The 19,969-nt window shown below is 37.9% G+C and overlaps 1 protein-coding gene across 1 annotated transcript; it reads right to left on the bottom strand.

Moving 5' to 3' along the window:
* Positions 1 to 4,446: 4,446 nt before the first annotated feature.
* On the bottom strand, positions 4,447 to 18,873 carry gnb5b (guanine nucleotide binding protein (G protein), beta 5b). The gene is made up of 13 exons (XM_082532318.1): positions 18,768 to 18,873; positions 17,870 to 18,019; positions 14,432 to 14,543; positions 13,315 to 13,451; positions 13,104 to 13,145; positions 12,129 to 12,205; positions 11,891 to 12,023; positions 9,036 to 9,179; positions 8,734 to 8,825; positions 8,151 to 8,199; positions 6,420 to 6,516; positions 6,035 to 6,201; positions 4,447 to 4,956 (listed from the first exon to the last, which is right to left on the bottom strand). Exons 2-13 carry the CDS (start codon positions 17,993 to 17,995, stop codon positions 4,945 to 4,947), a joined length of 1,188 nt encoding a protein of 395 aa, XP_082388444.1. The 5' UTR covers positions 17,996 to 18,019; positions 18,768 to 18,873; the 3' UTR covers positions 4,447 to 4,944.
* Positions 18,874 to 19,969: the final 1,096 nt, after the last annotated feature.

The raw sequence follows: 19,969 nt of genomic DNA, 5'->3' as shown, positions 1-19,969 counted from the left end.
AACGTCGTGTGGACTGTGGAAAGATTCTACATTCTACAATTCGGGGACAATTTAGGCTTTCAAATGTTGTTTGTTTGTTTTTTAATTAACCCTATGTTTTAACATTTTCTGCTGTCCGTTAAGAAACTCAAATAATAAACCATCAAAGTGACATTTTTTTGAGATGCCATACTACAGAACCTTATAAAGTAGAGTTTAAAAATATAGTTTAATATAATCTTGACCGTTAATTTAAAGGAAGTTACCATCATACTGAATACTCAGTTTTAGATAAAACTTGTTTTATATCAACGTTTGAAAACAAGCTAGCACAAATTAACATGGATGAATAGATATATAATCTAGCATTATTTATCATAATTTACACAAGTGTATAATACTTGTTTTATGTGCATGGTAACAGGGTGTGTAGATAGCAGTGTTACAAATCAGTGCGATCAGTAAGTCTTGGTGTTTTCTCAGAGAAAGGTTGAGCTGAAAGTAAATAAATAAATGTAGTTATATAAATAAAGGAAGGAAACTGAATTTAATATGTCTTCTGGACACCAAGTATTACAAACTATGCCAAAGAGAACTGACCTCAGAGAACTGCCACTAGCACATGACTTATGTCACTTCCTTTTTCCAAGTTTTTTCTCTTCCGTTTCCCAACTAGATAGGTTTCATTAGAGAACAGTAATTATATACTGCAAGTTATATCCCACAACACTTGTGGACTTCTGTTAAAGTATATTGATGATTAAAATATCACTTAATAATTGTAAAAGACATGTCAACAAAATTTTAAAAAAAAAAGCAAAAAAGTGGATTCATAGTTTATTTTAACTGTTATACTTAACATGCAATTTGGTTATCAAGTGTATGGATTTTCAGGGAGTCCAGGACTTCTGACTTGTAGCTTTCAATTATTAAATCATTTACTAGCAGGGACTTAACAGAGGGGATTTAATGTCTATCAGAGAGATCAGCAAGTAAAAAAATTAACAATTTTACTTTTTGGTGAAGTCGAGGATGTTATATTGTTCTTTCTTCAGTGTGTACGCCCTATAGCTTACACATTGCTTCTTAGATGCAATGGACGGTGGATGTCGTATATTGTGTCTAAAAAAAACAATGGACATCCCTGCACAGGCTCTTTAAAAATTGGTATGTCCTCTGAGCTTTCACCTTCCTGCTCTAATGTCTGGAGCTCCTCCATCTCATCTGCTGACAGCAGGAAGTCTTTCTTTCCTTCAAGAATTCTGTGAAAATTCCTTTCTGCATCACTCAGTCCTCTGCCTCCTGAAGTGGTTGAAAACAGGAGTTGGTAAATCCTGCTCTCCACCAAATAAAATATTATAATATTTCTGAAATCCTATGAAATTGAAGTTACGAGTCTCATTGGACTTTTTGGACCCTTGTTGACATAAAACGTGGAAGCTGCAGTCCCCGTCATTAAAAAAAAAGTCAATGTTGCCTGTTAGTCAAACCCCCTCATTATGCTGTCATTAAAAATCCCAGGATATCATAAACTGTGATGACACAGAGGCCACAAAACTCATTTTCCTTAGCTTGGTTTGTCTTTTGGCTTAAAAAGTCCAGGTAAATCTACAGGTGTAATTTTGATAGCAAGGATTAATTAAGTTAATTGTTAACATTTCCCATGGCTCAGAAAGCAAACTTGCGGTTTATGGACATTTCTTTTTCGCCACTAAACAGTGACATCTGTTACTCGTTCCAAATCCATGAACAGCATGAGGAAGTGAAACATACAGAGGATATGCATATAATCACTATGATGATAAACTCAGTGTTAATTTTAGGGACTTTCACTTCATGGTAATACCCGTTGTATGCTTGTCCTTCAATCTCCGTTTCACCTTCCCTACATCACGGCCTTTCTCTGTCTACACTGGTGTTTCCCCCTGGGTGATTCCCACTATAAATTTATGACAATCTGAATGCAGGCTAGCAACGAAAGTGAAAAAAACACACGTAAAACAGAGCAACCTAATCCCCAGAGTGCATGTTTTCTATGACATAAGTTCAATCATCTGAAATGCAAAGTTAGTGGCTTTCGGAGAAGGTCGATGTCACAGAAACACAGTGATGCAGCTGTTATGTTATTAAAGTTGGATGCTGCCCTTCCTACAGCAGAAATACCCCCCCCCCCCCCACCCCACCCCCCGCTGTACTGACTGGACTTAGTGGCATTGTGGTAAACATGTCGCTAGATACATAAAGTGATGATGTGGATAGGGTGGCCGACCTTTGACCTTTGTTTAGAAAAAACAGAGACGTGTAAGAACGGCATCAACAATGCTTTGAGGTCAGAGACTGAACAAACAGTAGAGGGTCATGACATGAAAAGTCAGTGAGCGTCTCCACCTGACGCCCTCAGAATCAGCTTATTCTTTGTCTCTTAGGCTATTTAATGAAGCCATGCAAGGCTTTGATGCATAAACTTGGAGGGATGGATAAAAATTTGGGGCTTTTTGATTCATTTGATATTTCTCAGAATTTGAGCCCTCCTAATAAGCACAGGAGATTACCACAGGGCGATTTTATATGGAAACAATATGTTTGCTTCCTTCAGGGGAATAATGTCACTGTTACAAAATGCTGTTTAAACGTTATCGTTCTGACGTAAAAGTTCTTTTTTTTTCTTCTAAAATTATGTACACTTTACGTCATCGTGGACCTTTGCACATGCTTCCTGCATTACAGCATTTGTTTCCCTACCATACAGAGAACCATTGTTCACCCTTCATCGTCATAGTCCATGAAAATCAAATATCAGAAACAGGAAGAGATGTGTGAATCTAGAAATGCCTCGATAATAAAAAAAAACAAACAAACCACCAGATGAAAATTTAACTTAACAGTTTTAACTGGGATTCCAATAAGAAAGGAAACCCAACTTTACAAAGACTCTCATATAAGACCATAAAAAAGCTTCCATGTGTGCTTATTGTTTTACTTAGCAAGGGAGTCAGGAATGTTACATTCAAAATAAAATATATATTTGGCTTTCACATACCAATACCAAACCAGTAACTTAAAGTTAAAGTAACTAAAGTTAGTGTATCTTTTTTGGTGAGATGGTTAACATTTGTTTTGTTCTGTGTTCATTATATTCTTTGGTGTTTATTTTGGTCAAATCCAGATATAAAAGCGTTGCAGTTTAGATGGAGTTGTTTAAAAAGGGTAGATGTGCTAGGCTAAAACTACAGCTTTCACATTTTTAGTCAGTAGCTTGTGTTATTTTCCAGCTGTTTTTGCAGTTTGTATGACACTAAAGATAAGATTTAGCACTATGTTAAAATTTCAAACATCCTGTCAGCATTAGTAATGTCCTGCTTTGACCCCCCCTCTAGCATACGTTTTGCTTCCCATTTACTTTTTTGATATATGGTCACCTTATTCACAAACAAAGTCAAGTGTCGAATCTTTTTTTTATCTCCATATCCTCTGCAGAGCCAGACAGTTTTATGTTTACTGTGGATCAGTTACGTAATTCAACAAGCTCAGTGCCTGTTAACTGATTGTCAGACAATCATAAAATGTCTGGTATGTGGAAAAAAATAAAATAAGGTAAATAAAACAGACAATATAAATCAGTGCATTCAAACAGATTGTGTACTATAAAGCAATCTGGCATGGTATGTGAGTAGGAATAATTGTGATAACAAGTACCCGACTGAAATGGTCCAACAAGGTTTGAGAATTCAAACAAAATCCTGTCCTGATCTTTAGCACAGGGAACCAATATCTTTTTCTTTCAGGAACTGTTATGAAATCATTCATTAATTTATATAAAAAAAAAAGAAGAAACAAAAAGCAAAAAAAAAAAAAAGCCAACAAAAACATTTTACTGAGCTTTTCATTGCTGCACTACCCTCTTTCTGCTGGGATACAGTGTAAACGCCCCCTAGTGCCACTAAATGGAACCAAAGAAGACCGCATTTTCTTCTGTCTACTTCCTTCTCATTTTCTCTCTACTAACTTTCCCAAAAAAATCATACTTGGGGATTTAAATGCTTCAGTGATTTCACCAATTATAACCTTGCAATAAAAGATTTGTGAGATCTCTGCTTATTTACATCTCTCCCCTTCCCAGAACAGAAGAAATGCAAATTTCAGCCACTGGAACCGAATCTAGGTCATCCTGAATGCCGGGAGGCTGAAGTTGAATGCAGCTTGAGAGGCACAATCAGTTAAAATGAGGGGATTTACAAAAGTCTTTACATGCTGCTGTATGCTTTGTTAAGCCATATCAGGTCAACCTTATATGCTTTTGCATTTGCATCTTCAGAGTGTGGTTAGACATGAGTGCATTAAAAGGATATATATAGTATCCTGTGTGTCAAGTAGGGGCCAGGGTAGAAGTGGCTGTAGCCTACATGAAAATTTGTATTTTCCCCACAATAAAATATGCATTTTGAAATAAGAAAACTGAGGTTCTATTCAAATTTCTTTTCTTGTGTTTAATCATGACATCAGCTACAGCAAAATACCAAAAAAGTAGAGACAATATACACAACACATTTAACAGCATGTGCAACTACAGCTTCTTAAGAAAAGTGACAGTGGGCATTATTTACATGACAATCGGTAATATTGTTTGCAGTATGACACACAAGTTTGATCATGCAGATGATTTCTAAAGGTTATTTGGCTCTTTACAGGAATACATATTTCACACTATGTTAAAAAATAACATATTTATTTAGCATCAGTCATCAGGGTAACAATAACAAAGACTGGGAATACCAACTTCTGCTTAAACAAATATCCACTTTATAGATATTATTGAATATTTTCATTCAGAGACATCTGAGGGCTTGGCTGACTGAAGGTTTCTTCAATACACACCTGAAATAGTGCTAATATTTCAGGCTGGGCTTTGGGATTATTGGCCATCAAATGTAGATACCTTTGTTGGAAACTACCACGATAAAAACTCTAGGCCCAAACCTGCATGAGACAGAAGTGCAGAGTTAAAAACATAAATTTTTATGTCAGTAGCTACATTAAAAAAAAAAAAAAATTAACCAGCCACTTTATTAGATACCCATTCAACTACTTGTTAACACATATATCTAATCGGCCAATCACCTGGCAGCAACATTTAGGCATGTAGACATGCTTTGACCAAGCACTTGAATGGGGAAGAAAGATGGTTTAAGTCTGAGTATTTCAGAAACTGCTGATTTATTGGGACTTTCCACAGAATCATATCAATTGTTTACTGAGAAAGGTCCAGAAGAGAAAATATCCGGTGATCAGCGGTTTTCTGGGTGAAAATCCCTTGTTGATAGGTCAGAGGAGAATGGTCAGACTACTTCCAGCTGATAGGAAGTTAACACTAACTCAAATAATAACTTGAAAAAGAGTATCTTTGAGTGCAAATATGATGAGCCTTGAAGCAGATGGGCTACCGAGGACCACAGAGAATGCTCCTGTCATCTAAGGACCGGCAACTGAGGCTACAATTCACAAAGGGTGACCAAACTTGGAAAAATGTTGCCTGGTTTGATGAGTCTTAATTTCTGTTAGATGGTGCGATCAGAATTTAGCATAAATAACATGAAACCACGGATCCATCCTGACTCGTTTCAACAGTTCAGGTTGCTGGTGATGGTGTGACAGTGTTTAGGATATTTTCTTGGCACATTTTGTGTCCCTCGCTATCAACTGAATATCATTTAAGCACCACAACTTAACCTGAGTTTTCTTGCTGACTATGTCCATCTCTTTATAACTACAGTGTACCCATCTTTTGATGGTTACTTCTAGCAGGATAACACACCATGTTACAAAGCTCTAATCATCTCACAAAGAATTGAAGAAGTTCTGAGAGCAAATGAATGTCCAATCCAGTATTAGCAAGGTGTGCCTAATAAAGTGGCTAGTGAATTTATAAAATGACTCATTCACTAACGGAACATGAAGTATATTTTTAAATTAAAAAGCCACAGTAAATTCCAAAACAAGCCTACTGTTTACCCAAAACAAAAATATAATTTGATCCTGTTGAGAAACTCCAGCTCACCCGTAAAGTGCTATCCCAGGAAGCTGAACAGAGCGCTGTGCCATCAGGTGACACTCTCACTCTGCTAACACGGTTCTCGTGACCAAACAATATGGTGGCACGAGTCCCCTTCAAAACATCCCATACATTGATAGCGTAGTCATTATAACCAGCGAAGAGCAGACGGCCTGAGGGTGGAAGAAAGAGAAAGATATGGTGGAGACATAGATGAAAAGGAAGTGGGAAAACCAGGGAAGCAGACACTCACAAATTATAAGGTGAAATTCCTTTTGAATCTAAATTTGAGACAGAACAGAGAACCAAAGCGTTCTCAAGCTTTCTTGAGCCAAAACGTACTGAACACATTTGTTACAGCAATTTAAAGAGTGTTTGACTGACTCCTCACCGCTCAGAGAGAAGTCACAGGTGGAAGCGCCAAATATGATGCTGTCCTTCTGGTAGACTGCCACTTCACGGTCAGCTCTCAAGTCATAGAAACGGCACTTTGGAAAACCAGAAAACATAGAAACAACCAGTATGTAAAAACATACCAAGGTGGTTATTCCGGTAAATGGCCTACAGTGCAGATTATCAGAGTAAATCACAGCAACGAGGCTGAGGTTGCTTTTAGAGCTAAACTGATGTTGCCGTTGTTTCTGCCACGCCCTAATTAATGTGACCAATCAAATTACAGGGAGACAGGAAAAATAATGAACACTTAACCTAAATCCAACCTGAGAGGTAGCATAAAACTAAACATGTCTCATGACACAGACTACACATGTCTGTACATGTACATGGGACAACTGTTAGTAAAAATGTAACACATGTTAAAAGGACCTTCTTCGTCTCAAAAAAAAAAACTCCCTCAAAATGCAACTTAAAGATGAAAAAAAGGAAATTCGAAATTGGAAAATGAGTCACCTAAGTTTAAAAAAAACAATCTCAACAACGACTATTGTTCAGAGACAATAACTCCAGTCTCCCAAGGGAAATGGATCCATTAATCTGGGACAATCTGCTCTTTATTGTGACCTCGTTGCACTTTATATTATCTCGCCTGACGTCTTAAAGTCTTCCTGCTTTAAGGTTTTTCTGCCAGAAAGCACTGAAGGAAAATTTCTCCCATCAATGGCTTTTTCCTTTCGTCTCAGCCACTTGTCTGCTAATATAAAACCTAATGTAGTTGTACAATTTTATCCAGGTGTAAGCTTTGAACCACAGGTCAGAGTATCAGTGCAGTCCTGCTTTCTTCCATAAACATGAAGTCTCTCACGCTTTCCAGGTTTAAGGAGGAATCATTTCATCCCAGTCCCAGCTTGAGTCCCAGTTTGTTTTAGAAAGAATTTTACTGATGACAATAAGTCTTTATACTAAGGTAATTAATCGATAATAACAATTTTACATCTTAATAAGTCTAAATAAGTGCTGATAATAAGATCACAAACAATCCTTACAGGATTTGTATGGTTTTTTTTTTGTTACTTTAATGATATTACCACATTTTTAAAAATGTATTTAATAACAGTTAACTATGCACTTTAAAACTGACCTACACATTTTTTCCCTAAAAATACCTTATTATGGGTAATAAAGCTATTAATAACTAATGTGCTTTTTAAAACTCTAGGTGTCTGGCTTGAGTACTACATGGTGTCGAGACTGAAAAAAACAAACAAACTAAAGTACAATATTTTAGTGCAATAACATCTCAATGTCTTTTGTTGTCATTGCTTTTAGTCTCTTATTGATAGTTCTGTATTGATTTTCTGCATTTGGTATGTTTCTGTTTTTTTACTTCTATTTTAATGTCATCCTTAAGGTTAAGCTTATACTCAGTTTTATCTTGTTTTGTACTCTTAATGTATCTATTCTGTAGCGTTGCTTTTAAAGCACCTTTCTAATAAATAAAACTATTAATGTTGTTATAAATGCCTTGATAAGAAAAAGCGAATCACAGAGTTCACAATAAAGCTTAATAATGTTCCAAAAATAAATCAGAGGGAGCTCTGTGACTCAATATTACTGCTCCACGCAGGAACTGAGACAGTCATTTATCGTATTGTATCACTGATGGCACAGAGTGACATGAGCTCATCGAAACAAACAGATGAGCAGGTTACATGACAGGACTCACCGTCGCATCATCAGAGGCAGATGCAAATGCATCTCCACTGGGGTAGTACCTATGCACAAATAGACAAAAGCAGGTTTAGAAATGATGCGGTAATGATGTATTTTCCATTGAAGAGGAAATTGACAGATTCTGTTTTTAATTTAAGCTTTTCTTTTGAAGTAAGTAAATTATTTTGGTGCATGATCTGCATCACAGAGCTCAGTCTGTATGACCAACACAAGAACACAAACAAGTCTTCTAAATGAAAAATGTGTTGGTTTCTCAATACTCTCCTTTTGTTCACACACTCAAAAAATATCTATAAGAAAATACAAAAATGTAAAAATAATGTCTCAGAAATAAATTAAAACTATTATATTTATTTTTGTTGAATTGTTTTTCTCTCAACATCAAAAGGCAGCAGCTGTCTTCACTCAATGTGTGAACATACTGTATGTGGTTTTGCTCTTCATGGATTTTGATTTATTCAATTTGCTCCCTTTGGCTACAGCTTTTTAATGTCTGTCAAAGAAATGATCCATTTTTCATTTGTAAAATCAAGAAACTGTGATTCACTTAAGCTTTTTAAAAGAGTAGGACCCACTTCACGCAGTTGATGTCAGACTCGTGGCTCTCGAAAGATTGAATGTTCTGTCCAGAGCGCATGTCCCACACATTGGCCTTCATATCACAGCCCTGACAACACAAACACACACATACAGATAAACAGACACACACAGGCGCACAAAGAAAATATTGTTGTTCTCCAGTAAAATCCCAGTTTCTTCATCATAGTTCAATGAAAACCAAACACAAAGAAGTGAATTACAGGGTTTCCCCTGAAGAAGACCACATAAATCTCAAACCAATCCACAGAATATTTCTCTCTCTCTCTTTCGCTCTCACCCCAGAGACAAAAGTGTTTCCAGTCTCAGATGGGGCGAGGTCCAGGGACAGGACATCAGCTGTGTGACCGTGGAAACTCTGCAGCAGCTGCCCGCTCTCCACATCCCACAATGCACATGTGCCATCGCCACTGGAGGTCAGGAGCTAGCAGACACAAATGTACAGAGATACATGAATATAAGAGCAAGGCCATGCATCTTCTTTATATATACAACACTTTTTATCACTCATGCCTGTTTGTTTAACCCTTAAGCAACCCAACTACTTTAGCAGCTAAAATGATAAGCATCATTTATGACCCAATCATATTTTATGGAAACTTCAACTAAAAGCACAAACTGCAGAACTAAATAATTTAGACAATTGCCATTTTACAAAACAATTTTTTTAACCCAAAGGTATATTTCAGTGAATTGTGTAGTACAATTGTGTATTTTTACATGCTAGTATAATTTTAACACCAAAATATGACACCATCGTCAGTGTGTTTTTTCCATCCTGTTCTAACTATACACAAAGCTCTGATTGTTGATGTGTAATATTATAAAACACTGAAATATAACTAAATGTTAGCAGTCAGAAATAAATACAGTCCTTTCCACAGCATTGGGGAGTTCCTGTAAAAACTCGGAGAAGCAGATTGAAGTAATCATGGCATGAAACGTCACAAAGGCACGTTCCAATATCTGATTGAGGTTAGAAATGATTTTTAGGGAAATGTTTTTAAATATCTTTGCCCAATCGAGAACCTTGAAGCCAGTGAAACCCAGACCATAGAAACTAAACAAAAAGGAAGCTTAGAAATATTAAAATAGTTTGGAAAGCCTATTTTTTTGGTTGAAACTGGGATACACAACAGAACAATGATCCCAAGCACACCAGCGAATCTACAGCAGAATGGCTGAAAAATAAAATAATCAAGGTGCTGTCCTTGCAGCACCTTGATTATTTTTGATTTTTTTTTTTGCTGCGAAATGTGGTTCTAAAAACTACTGAATCATGAGGCGTCCATTTTCACATGACTGTTAACTCTAGCACTTGATTAATTCAGAGAAGTGAAGGTTTCTTTACCCTAAACACCCACACAGACATATGATTAGTGGTTTTATCTTTGCTGGGTTTTTTTCCTCCTTCTTTAAAAGTATTTTTAGCTGCTTGGTTTCATTTCTCAGTTCAATTACGTAGAAATGAAACAGATAATACACTAGATAGTGTGCTCCTAATCATTACGCAATTATGGTCAAATAAAGTACTTTTTTAAAAATTAAGCGTTCGGCTCGTTTTATTCTGCTTTTATAGATGGATTGCTCTGAGGGGTTGTCAGTTAATTGGCCAGGAAATCTGACCTAAAGAGGAACCTTTGCCTATTTATTAGTCAAGGCAGGTTTTTTTTCTATAGCACAGTTCATGCACAAGACAAATCAAAAGGCTTTACATAAACATTAAAAGGACATTAATAATAAAAACCTAAAAAAATAAATACATGAATGAAATAAAATTAAAAACAAAACAAAATATCGAGAAACCGTCATCAGAATACATGAAGTGAGTTGCATATGATACAAACAGGCAACGTGGGGAAGAAGAGTACATCCTCTCTGTTACAAAAACTCTTACTATGTATCTGAATACAAAGAAGCAGACAAAATGTCAACAAATCCTCTAATGAAAACAGATTACGGGCACTTAGAGACACATGCAGACATCTGAGGTCCCTGCCGGCTGGTGGATTAGAGAGCTCCTGCTGGATGACCCCAGGCACAAAAAACACCACACATCCTGCCTGCACCAAGCGGTAACTCCAGTTTCAACACGAATATAATTATCAGTAAGCCACAATTACTCCCACACACAGATGGAAATCTCAGCGATCTGACGGAGAGCCTTTGCATCACTTTACGCACCACCAGCCTGACCTTAAAACTTCCATGGTTGGTTCGTTATTACTCAGTGAAACCACACAACAGCACCAGCTGAAAACCTGAGCTAACACACGGATATACACAAATACTACACGATCAAAGCATGTAATCTAGACTTTAAGGGATTTTAAAGCTGCTCAATTGAGTCTCCTACACACTGCTGCAGTAAAATATACGGGAACTTAAAAAATATAAAGACTGGCATGCGTGACAGTGTGTTGAAGGGAGAAAAAAGACGACAGACAGGAAGACGACATGCATGTGTGTATTTTTGTGTTAAATGTTCTGCCCTCAAGTCACTGTGCTCCACTCTTCTTTAGATAAAAGCCACTCAGTGTCTATTAATACACCCATGAGAGAGGATCATACCTTCCCCCCCCCTCGTCTCTTTCCGGCCCCTCCTCATCCCTGCCACCCATCTCCTTTCTCCTCTCCTTCCCTGCCCTCATTTTACCTCCACTCCCACTGTGTTCCTGTGCCTCACCGAGGGCCAAAGTGAAGTAAATTATTAATGCCAAATATTTCAGGTCGTCTCCTTCATGTTCCCTTTTTGATTCTCTTCCTCTCCCTACCTGTACAGAAAAGACCCCTAACTTTCAACATATGGAAGCCAGTATTTAAAAGAAAAATGAAGAAGATAACCGTCACTATTCCTTGAAAAAACAAGACTGATTAGATGTAATGAAGGAGGGATGGAGGTGGAAGGGAAACATTCATACGATGAGCAGCTTGATCGGGTAATTATGCCATGTTTTTTCTTTATATTTAGCAGTGCTACAAAAGCTTTTCTCGCTATCATGGCTCAAAGTAAAGAAAAATCCTTGTTGCACTCGTTGGCTGCATTGAATATGCTACCATGTACTTCTACTGGCTATTTGAGAAGCCTGGAGGACCACATCCCCTAAAAGCTCCACCAGCTGATGCGCCGCTCACCTGCATGTCAGAGTTGGTGAAGGAGCAGCCTGACACATAGTTGGTGTGCATAGCAACCGACTTCTTCTTCGCAGCCAAGTTCTCATTTTTGTCCAGAGACAACGGGATGACTGAGCACTTGTTATCCAGGCCACTTTGGGAGAAAGCAAATGTTCAGTAATGGGTTTCACCCCAGTTACAGCGACAAAGTAGTCACCGATAACCATTCATGATTAAACACAAAGATCTTTCCCCCTACCCGCATGCTATAGCACAGCCCGAGGGGGCATAAGCACACGCCAGCACCCACGTGCACGGCAGGGGAACTCCATGCTCCTGTGGGCAACAGAGAACGTAATAAACACACATACGCAAAGAAAAAAAATGGTTATTATGGTTAAAAAAAACACATATCTTCTTTTTTAACATAAAAACAAGCAAGGCAGCTTGTGCACAGCTGTGGTTTAATCTGGATGTGGTGTGTATTAATGAGGATTAAATTCAGTGTACTTATGCCTCCTCGTCACGAGGCATAACGGCTAGAAAAGCTGAATCCTGGCTATCATTTAAGGCCGGACACATACACTGAGTGATTATGGGGGACAGATGGATAGATAATATATGAATTCATATTTCCATATAGTCGTGTCAAGTCCTCTTTCTCTCTCTTTGAGGATATAGGATGGCCCACTCACACCCTCAACACCAGCACATGTGGTGATGGAACATGCATCTGAGCATTCAGAGGAAGAGAAAAATCACTCAGACTTACATAACAGACGGAGATTGATTCTGATCTTTTTTTATGTTGAGGGAAATTATTAAGGTAGACTGAAAACATGAGCATTAGCATTAATGCAAGAGCACTAATGGTGCTGTAACAGTATGCATTATATGTTATATTTACTCAAAAAATTAAATTTGTTATTTTTAAACTTGGGACAAGGTTCCTGTAATGTAATTTTTGCTGCAACTTGAGATGAATTTGGACTGAAGCGTGAAAGATTCACAGCAGCAGATTGTCATATTTTGCAAGCCCCTGACGTAAAATGTTCCTCTTTTCCTTTCCAGAAATTTGCAAGGAGAGGAAAAGCACATGATGTTTCCAAGTTCCCAAATTTCATAGACATGAAATTCATAGTTTTTTTTGTAATTTTGCAAGAATAATAAAAAATGCACTAAAAGTTCAAGGAATTCTTACACATACAAAAACGCCACATAAAGGTTTACACACCTTATTAAGAGTGAATGCATCCCAGACGATCACTTTTCCGTCCTAGGATAGAGAAATGAAGTCTTTTAATGGAAAAATAAACGCACAAAAACAAATAGGCCAACACAGAATAACAGACACACTGTTGTGTCATAGAAACAACACAATATTTATCTTTAGATACTACATCTTGTGTATGGATGTATGTGTGTGTGTGTGAGCAGGTGCATACCTGTGATGAGCTGACCATGCGTCGCTTGTCTTTGCACCAGTCCATACACAGCACCTTGTTCCCGTGACCCTTCAGTACACGTCTGGTCTTTATGGAGAGAGCACTCAACACCTCAACCTTCTCTGCCACCTGGTGCACTGAGGTGTAAAACACACGCGCACACACACACACACACACACACACACACACACACACACACACACGCACGCACGCACGCACGCACACACACACACACACGCACGCACGCACAATTTACCAGTGAAAAGGAAGTGAAAACATTAGCAAAACAAGTGGTTTTTATGAATGTAGAAATCTGTGCATTTTGCTGTTTTTTCTAACAATTTCATAATCAAAATAATCTTTATCTAAAAAAAGATAAAGATATTTTTTATATTTCTCAACTGCTAATGCTCTGTTGTTGTACATTTCACTTAAATGCACATTAGCCTGTTATTAAATATCAATGATCTGATGCTCTCACTCTGCCAGTGAACATCACTGTCGATAGGCGATGCTTTTATCAGATAGATATTTAGTAAACTTGGCTTTCAAAACTGCTGTCATGTAATGTTTTTGTAGTTCAAATAGGCTTGTTATTAGATCATTGCTAGCTCTGCCAGTAAATTACAGCATTAGTGGGCATAACGCTAAAGAGTTTGTCCTTGCAGGCGCACTGTTGCCTCTGCATGTCAGCTTCATAGACTGTAGCCCTAAATTATTATGATTATTATATATAAAGGCAGTTGTAACATTCAAGTGACAAAAAAACATTAATAATTCTGATCTGCCAAATAAAGTTTTTCATTCCCCAGCACTTTTAACTAACAGCCGTATATTTCCAGTGTTTTCTATACCAGACTTATTCATGATCAAATATCCCCCCCCCCCCCCCCCCCCTCTTTTTTTAAGGTTCCCATCCTTTGCCCCTCAATTAAAATAACAAATCCTGGAAACGCCCCTGCACAAAACCTCTCCTTTGCCACCCCATGTAAAATTTCAGAGACAAGTCCAACAGCTGGCAGCTGCATATTTTAAGCAGATAAGAAAATGTTTCATTAGAAAACGAGAAGCAGAGTGCTTGAAGCTCGTTTTGCTGTTTGTTTAATTCATCACTTACACTCCACGTCGTTCAGCTTGTTTCGCTCCTCCTCCAGCTTCTTCTTCAGAGTCTCGCTCTCCCTCTTCAGTGACTCCAGGGTTTCCCCTTTTTGGAGCCCCTGACAAGCCATCTTCGAGAGCAGAGAAAAGAGGAGAGCAGAGGGAGGAAGGGAGCGGGAAACAAGGGAGAATTGGGAGAAGCGGGTGGTTGGCGGTTAGAGGTTTGTTTAAATAGTCCTCGAGCGCGACTGTGATGCTGTTGCGCGTGCTGCACTCCGCTGCTCTGCTCAGCCTCCTCCCCCTCTCTGCTCCCTGCACCGCTGTTCACCGGGAGCTCCTCAGTCTCCACCTTTTGTCTTATTCCCATATTCCAGTTATGGCATGACAGCTGCTTTCAAAACGCGTTGTTATTTAACATAAAAATTTATGCAAGAAAATTTATATGAGAAAATATTAAGATGTTTAAATAATGATGAGGCATTATATATGAGAAAGCTGACAATCTTCAGTTTAAGTTTGTGGGACAATTCTGAAAAGGTAGGTCTAAATCCTATTTTGAGTTTTTAGTTTTTCATCAGTTTTTTTCTGGAAAATGTTCATTAAAGTTAATTTAGACAGTCCGATTGAAGGACTGTCTAAATTCACATTAACATATCTAAAAAATTCGAAGTATATTATACATAATTGTGACTATATAAACTGCTATTGTAAATCTATCCAAGCGCCTGCTTATAAAAAATAAAATTAAAAACCACCACAATCTTAGAAAATGTTGCTATACTTTATTTGTTATTTTTTGTGGTGGAAAATTGAAAGAAATAAAATTGTGAGCCTCTATATGTCTTATATGTTATTTACTGAAATGTCTGCAGAGGGACCAACTCATCACAGAAGGTAAGACAGTCTGCAAACGAGTGGCCACGAACAAAGAAATGATTCAATATTTAAAGCTTGATTCTCACGCATGCATGCTGGCTGGAGTCTAACAGAGTGAAGCCAGATTGACCTAAACAAAGATGCAAGATGCATAAACCAGAGCTGCTCTGCTCGCCTTGAGGCACATGCAAAGGGTCACTGCTTATACACTCCCATTTACGTTAACCTGTGTGCAGACAAACAAAGCTTTCACAGTAAAACAAAGAACAGAGTAAAACAGTTACAGCTCTTATTTTTCTTCTACACTTCTCAGCACCAGTGCTGGAAGTGAGTCGCTCTTCTTGCATCACTTTGCCACTACTGGAGATTCCAGGCTCTGGTTGCCTAGGTAACCCTTTACCATATTGCCGCCCTGCACCCTGACACATGGCTCAGTGGTTCGCTTCGCTCTTACTGATGCTAAAAAAAGTTTTATATTTCTTTTAGTTTGTTTATCATATTCTCTCTGGAGACGTCATCTTTCAGGCTGCTTTTAAATAAAAGGTTAAATGGGTAAAATTATTACTGGTCAGTTTGTTTCCTGCGCCATCTTTAGGTAATAAATGGTATTACATGAAAGTATAGCCCAGCCCTTGTTTAACTTTGCCTGATGTCTCTTCAGCACAATAAAGAGATTTCTATGACTTGAGCTCAGAGCAGCTGTTTCTTCACATTCTGTTAATAGCTTTTTTAGTAGAATTTAATGAGTGGTGGTGATGATTGTGCACTACCACTTAAATGAATTTAATCATTGTTTTTATTTATTTTACTAAGTTTAAACCCATAGCGGTAGCACCTATACATTCATGTAACAACAGCAGCAGGACACATAAAGCTTGATGAATTACCTAGCAGGTGATGATACAGCATGTCTAAACATGCTGCAGTTTCAATACTGTGCCATGTTGATAGTGATTAACGTGTTTGTGTGTCCTTTTCTGCAAGTGAATATCAAATAAAATTGACAATTTTTCCCACACTGGCCATTCAAATGTTATTTAACATAATCATTACATCAAACCTCAATAGAATCAAAGTAGGCAGTTTGATCCTTTGTTACAGATCTATTGTTTGTTTAATTGAAGCAGATATGTTAATATTATGTAAAGTACATGTTAGGAAGTGTATTTCTGTCCTTGTTTGGAGATGATCACAGGGGACACTGGTGTCAAGTGAGCTGAGAGCCACTTCCTGTGTGTGTGTGTGTGTGTGTGTGTGTGTGTGTGTGTGTGTGTACATGTCAAAAGGTGCTGATGAGCGATGGGTCATTAGTTAAACAGATGCTGCACAAAGTGTGAGTGTCTTCAAACTAAAGATGTACCTCACATGTAGAAGCACGTCCTGATTTTACCACTAACCCTAACACTAAGCCACAGGAAGAAATATATATTTTTAAAAAAACAGCAAGGAAATTGTTTTACAGACAAGTGCAAATAATTTGTTTACACCCATCTGCTACTACAGCTTTAATATTGTGATAAAATTAAAATACATATTAGAATAGTAGCATTTCTTTCCAGCATGGAAGTACAGTAACTTGGACAGGTGAGCTAACCTGATTTCCACCTGTCAAAACTACAAACACTGGCATTTAGCTCTGTAAAGTGAATAATTTCAAAGTAATAAAATTGTTTCGATATTTAACAAACAAAAAATCTCCAGTTCATCTGCAGAATGAGGCAACTAAATTAATAAAATGGAGCAAGCTACCAAGCTCAAACAGAGCTAAACAATATTTATGTGTTCCCTAAATGCAGATAATACTTGACTCACACATTTTTTTACATTTAAAGGGGAGTAGCAGAATATCTGCCTTCAGATATGCAAGGTTGTAGCATTCATGTTAGTGATGCTGGAGGCAACGAGCATTAGTGACAAAAACATCCTGCAGCACTGTTGAGCATACCAAGCTGTCCATATTATCCCTCGATTGGTGAGTTAGGAACACTCCGGGCATTTTTTGCCAGTATTGGAGAAACAGACGTCTCATCATGTGAATTGTTAGGTGGTAGCTGCTCAAGTATAAAGCTTTTAAATCAGGGACAGAGGACTTTTTTTTCACAAGGGCTACACATGACATCTATGCTTATGTTCAATTTAATAAATTTAATAGACATGGTTGATTAGCTTAAAGGCTATTTGCCGGCCCTGAAGGGCGAAGACCTTTTCTCTAAAAACAACAACCTTCTGTTAGAAAATGTTGACTGCTTAGGTATAAATTTGTTGCACAATCATAAGATTACTTACATAAATGCAGTATCAGCTTTTAAATTAGGCTACATCTTGTTAATTGGTATGCATTGCATGAGCCAATAATGAATGATTATGTTATGAACATGGACTCGGGCTGTTTTTATATAATGGTAATGAATAATTCGAGACTGCCACAACAATCATAAGTGGTGCATGCTCTGTTGTATTTCAGGTAAACAGCAGTACACACTCATTGCAATCATTCACAATGGTATTCATTAGCATAATGCTGCCTTTTGTTTGATTTTTGAGGGGAGGTGTAGCGATGAAAATGAAAGGAGAACATTACCATTTCCACACAGAGGGAGCAGTAGTTGGTGGCCTCGTTCTTAATGTAGATGTTCATCAGAGGACTCGGTTTACTGCAGCTGTCGCAGGGGCCAAAAGTGGCCGCCACGAAAGTCTGGTCACACATGGCTGCAGAGGATCACCAGCACACCTGCAGAAACCCACAAGACACACACATAAAGATGACTTTAATCATCAGGATTACATGTTGGAGGGTTTTCTTTGTGGCTCTTCTGGTTTCTTTTCTCAGCTCTGACCACTTGTCTTGTTTTGCGTTTGTGTGTGTGGAGCTGTACAGAAGATAAGCAGCTGGTAATCTACTCCAGCCTGATCCTCCTCTGAGGAGAGAAGCTATTCTGGGAACCACACACATCCAGCAACACCGAGTTCACAGCAGTGCATGATAAAGGACTTCCAAATCTGAACTAAATATGGTCATCCAAAATATGGATCAACATTTTATCGCTTCCCTACACAATTATATACATTTAAACTGAAACTCAAACAGTTTCCCTCATTTATAATGAATTATCATTTCATGTCATTGGCTTTCCATGACAGTATAACTCATATAATGAGTAAATAATGTATATATAGAACAGCATAGTGTCATATTGGTAGATTGCATTGAGAAGTTTGCACACAAACTCAAAAAAGTTAGTTTTCATTTGAACTTCTTACTGTCCTTTGATGTGTGATGTAATCACATATCAACTTTCTGTTTAAGTTGTCCTCATATGATCTTTTGTATCAAGTGTCTTAATCATTTGGATACATTTAAATACCCAACACGGTCTTTGATGATTTTATCTAAACTGCAGAGTCAAACATCTAAAACACCAGCTTCCAGTCAGTCCACACAGATAGCTGCCATATCAACAAATAACAATAAATCTTACCTTACAAAATACTTTTTCCCCTCTGTAGAGCAGCTGCTTGTCTCTGGAGATCTAAGTGGATGTTTTCTAGTGAAGAGGATTGTCAGTGAGGGACAGAGAGGGAATGGTAAGCTTCTTAGTGAAGCATTTAAGCCCCAACTCCGCTCTGCTTTTACCACCATGCTTTATACACTCCTGCAGCATTACCTGTAAGGCCTGGGAGGTTACTTTTACTGTGTAACCCCAGTGCATTAGTCTTTTGGATCACCACCAGCTGCACAATTACTTTATGGCACCAATTTACCAGTTATAAGCACAACCGGATTTGCAGAGGGTTTTACAGAAAAAGTGAAAATATTTCAGTGAGCAGCACTTCTGTGGGTGAAAATGTCTCATTAATGTCAGAGGACAATAGCTGGAGTGCTTCCAGCTGATAGGAAGGCAACAGTAACTCAAACAACCACATGTTACAACTAAGGTATGCAGAAGAGCACGTCTGAATGTTCAATGTGTTGAACTTTGAAGCAGAAGGGGCCCTCAGTATCAGCTGGTATCAGTTGGCCATCATTTAAACCCACAGTCTGATCACTTATTTCAGAGTGAAAACACACCTTCTGATGACTGCTTCCAGAAGGTTGACTCACCGTGTCATGAAGCTCAAATCATTTAAAGTGTTTTTAGACTGTGACAGGGAGTTCAGTGTACTCAAATGGGCTCCGAAGTCACAAGATCTCAGTCCAGTAGAGCACTTTTTGGGAACCGATTTGCACCACGGGTCAGCTGACATCTGCAGTAAATTGTGTGTGATGATGTGATGCCATCATGTCGATATCAAACAAACTCTGAGGAACGTTTTCAGCAGCTTGTTGAAACGGTGCCACAGAGAATTAACACCAAGCCAAGTGGGTACTAGCGAGGTGTAACTAATGAAATCTGCTGTTCAGCAAAATATTGATTTGAGTTTAAGCATAATAAACATTTTTGTTCATCAAAAGCTCAGAAAGTACAGTACCCTCAACAGATTAAAGGCAATGACATCTAAATGAAATCAGGGAAACTGTGTGTAAACCTTCCAATTTTCAGGTTTTGTGCTTTACCTCAGAAATCAGACTGCTTCACCCCCCAAAAGAAAAAACAAAAATTCCACATCTTATTTTGTTTCATGATTACGTTTTCCTAAAACAACCCAAAACTCTCAAAAATAAGAAACACGGAAACCCAAA

Source organism: Aulonocara stuartgranti (assembly GCF_965226115.1).
Source record: "Aulonocara stuartgranti genome assembly, chromosome: 1".
NCBI lineage: Eukaryota > Metazoa > Chordata > Actinopteri > Cichliformes > Cichlidae > Aulonocara > Aulonocara stuartgranti.
The sequence above is the reverse complement of the archived record's forward strand: the minus strand, read 5'-3'. Positions and strand labels throughout refer to the sequence as shown.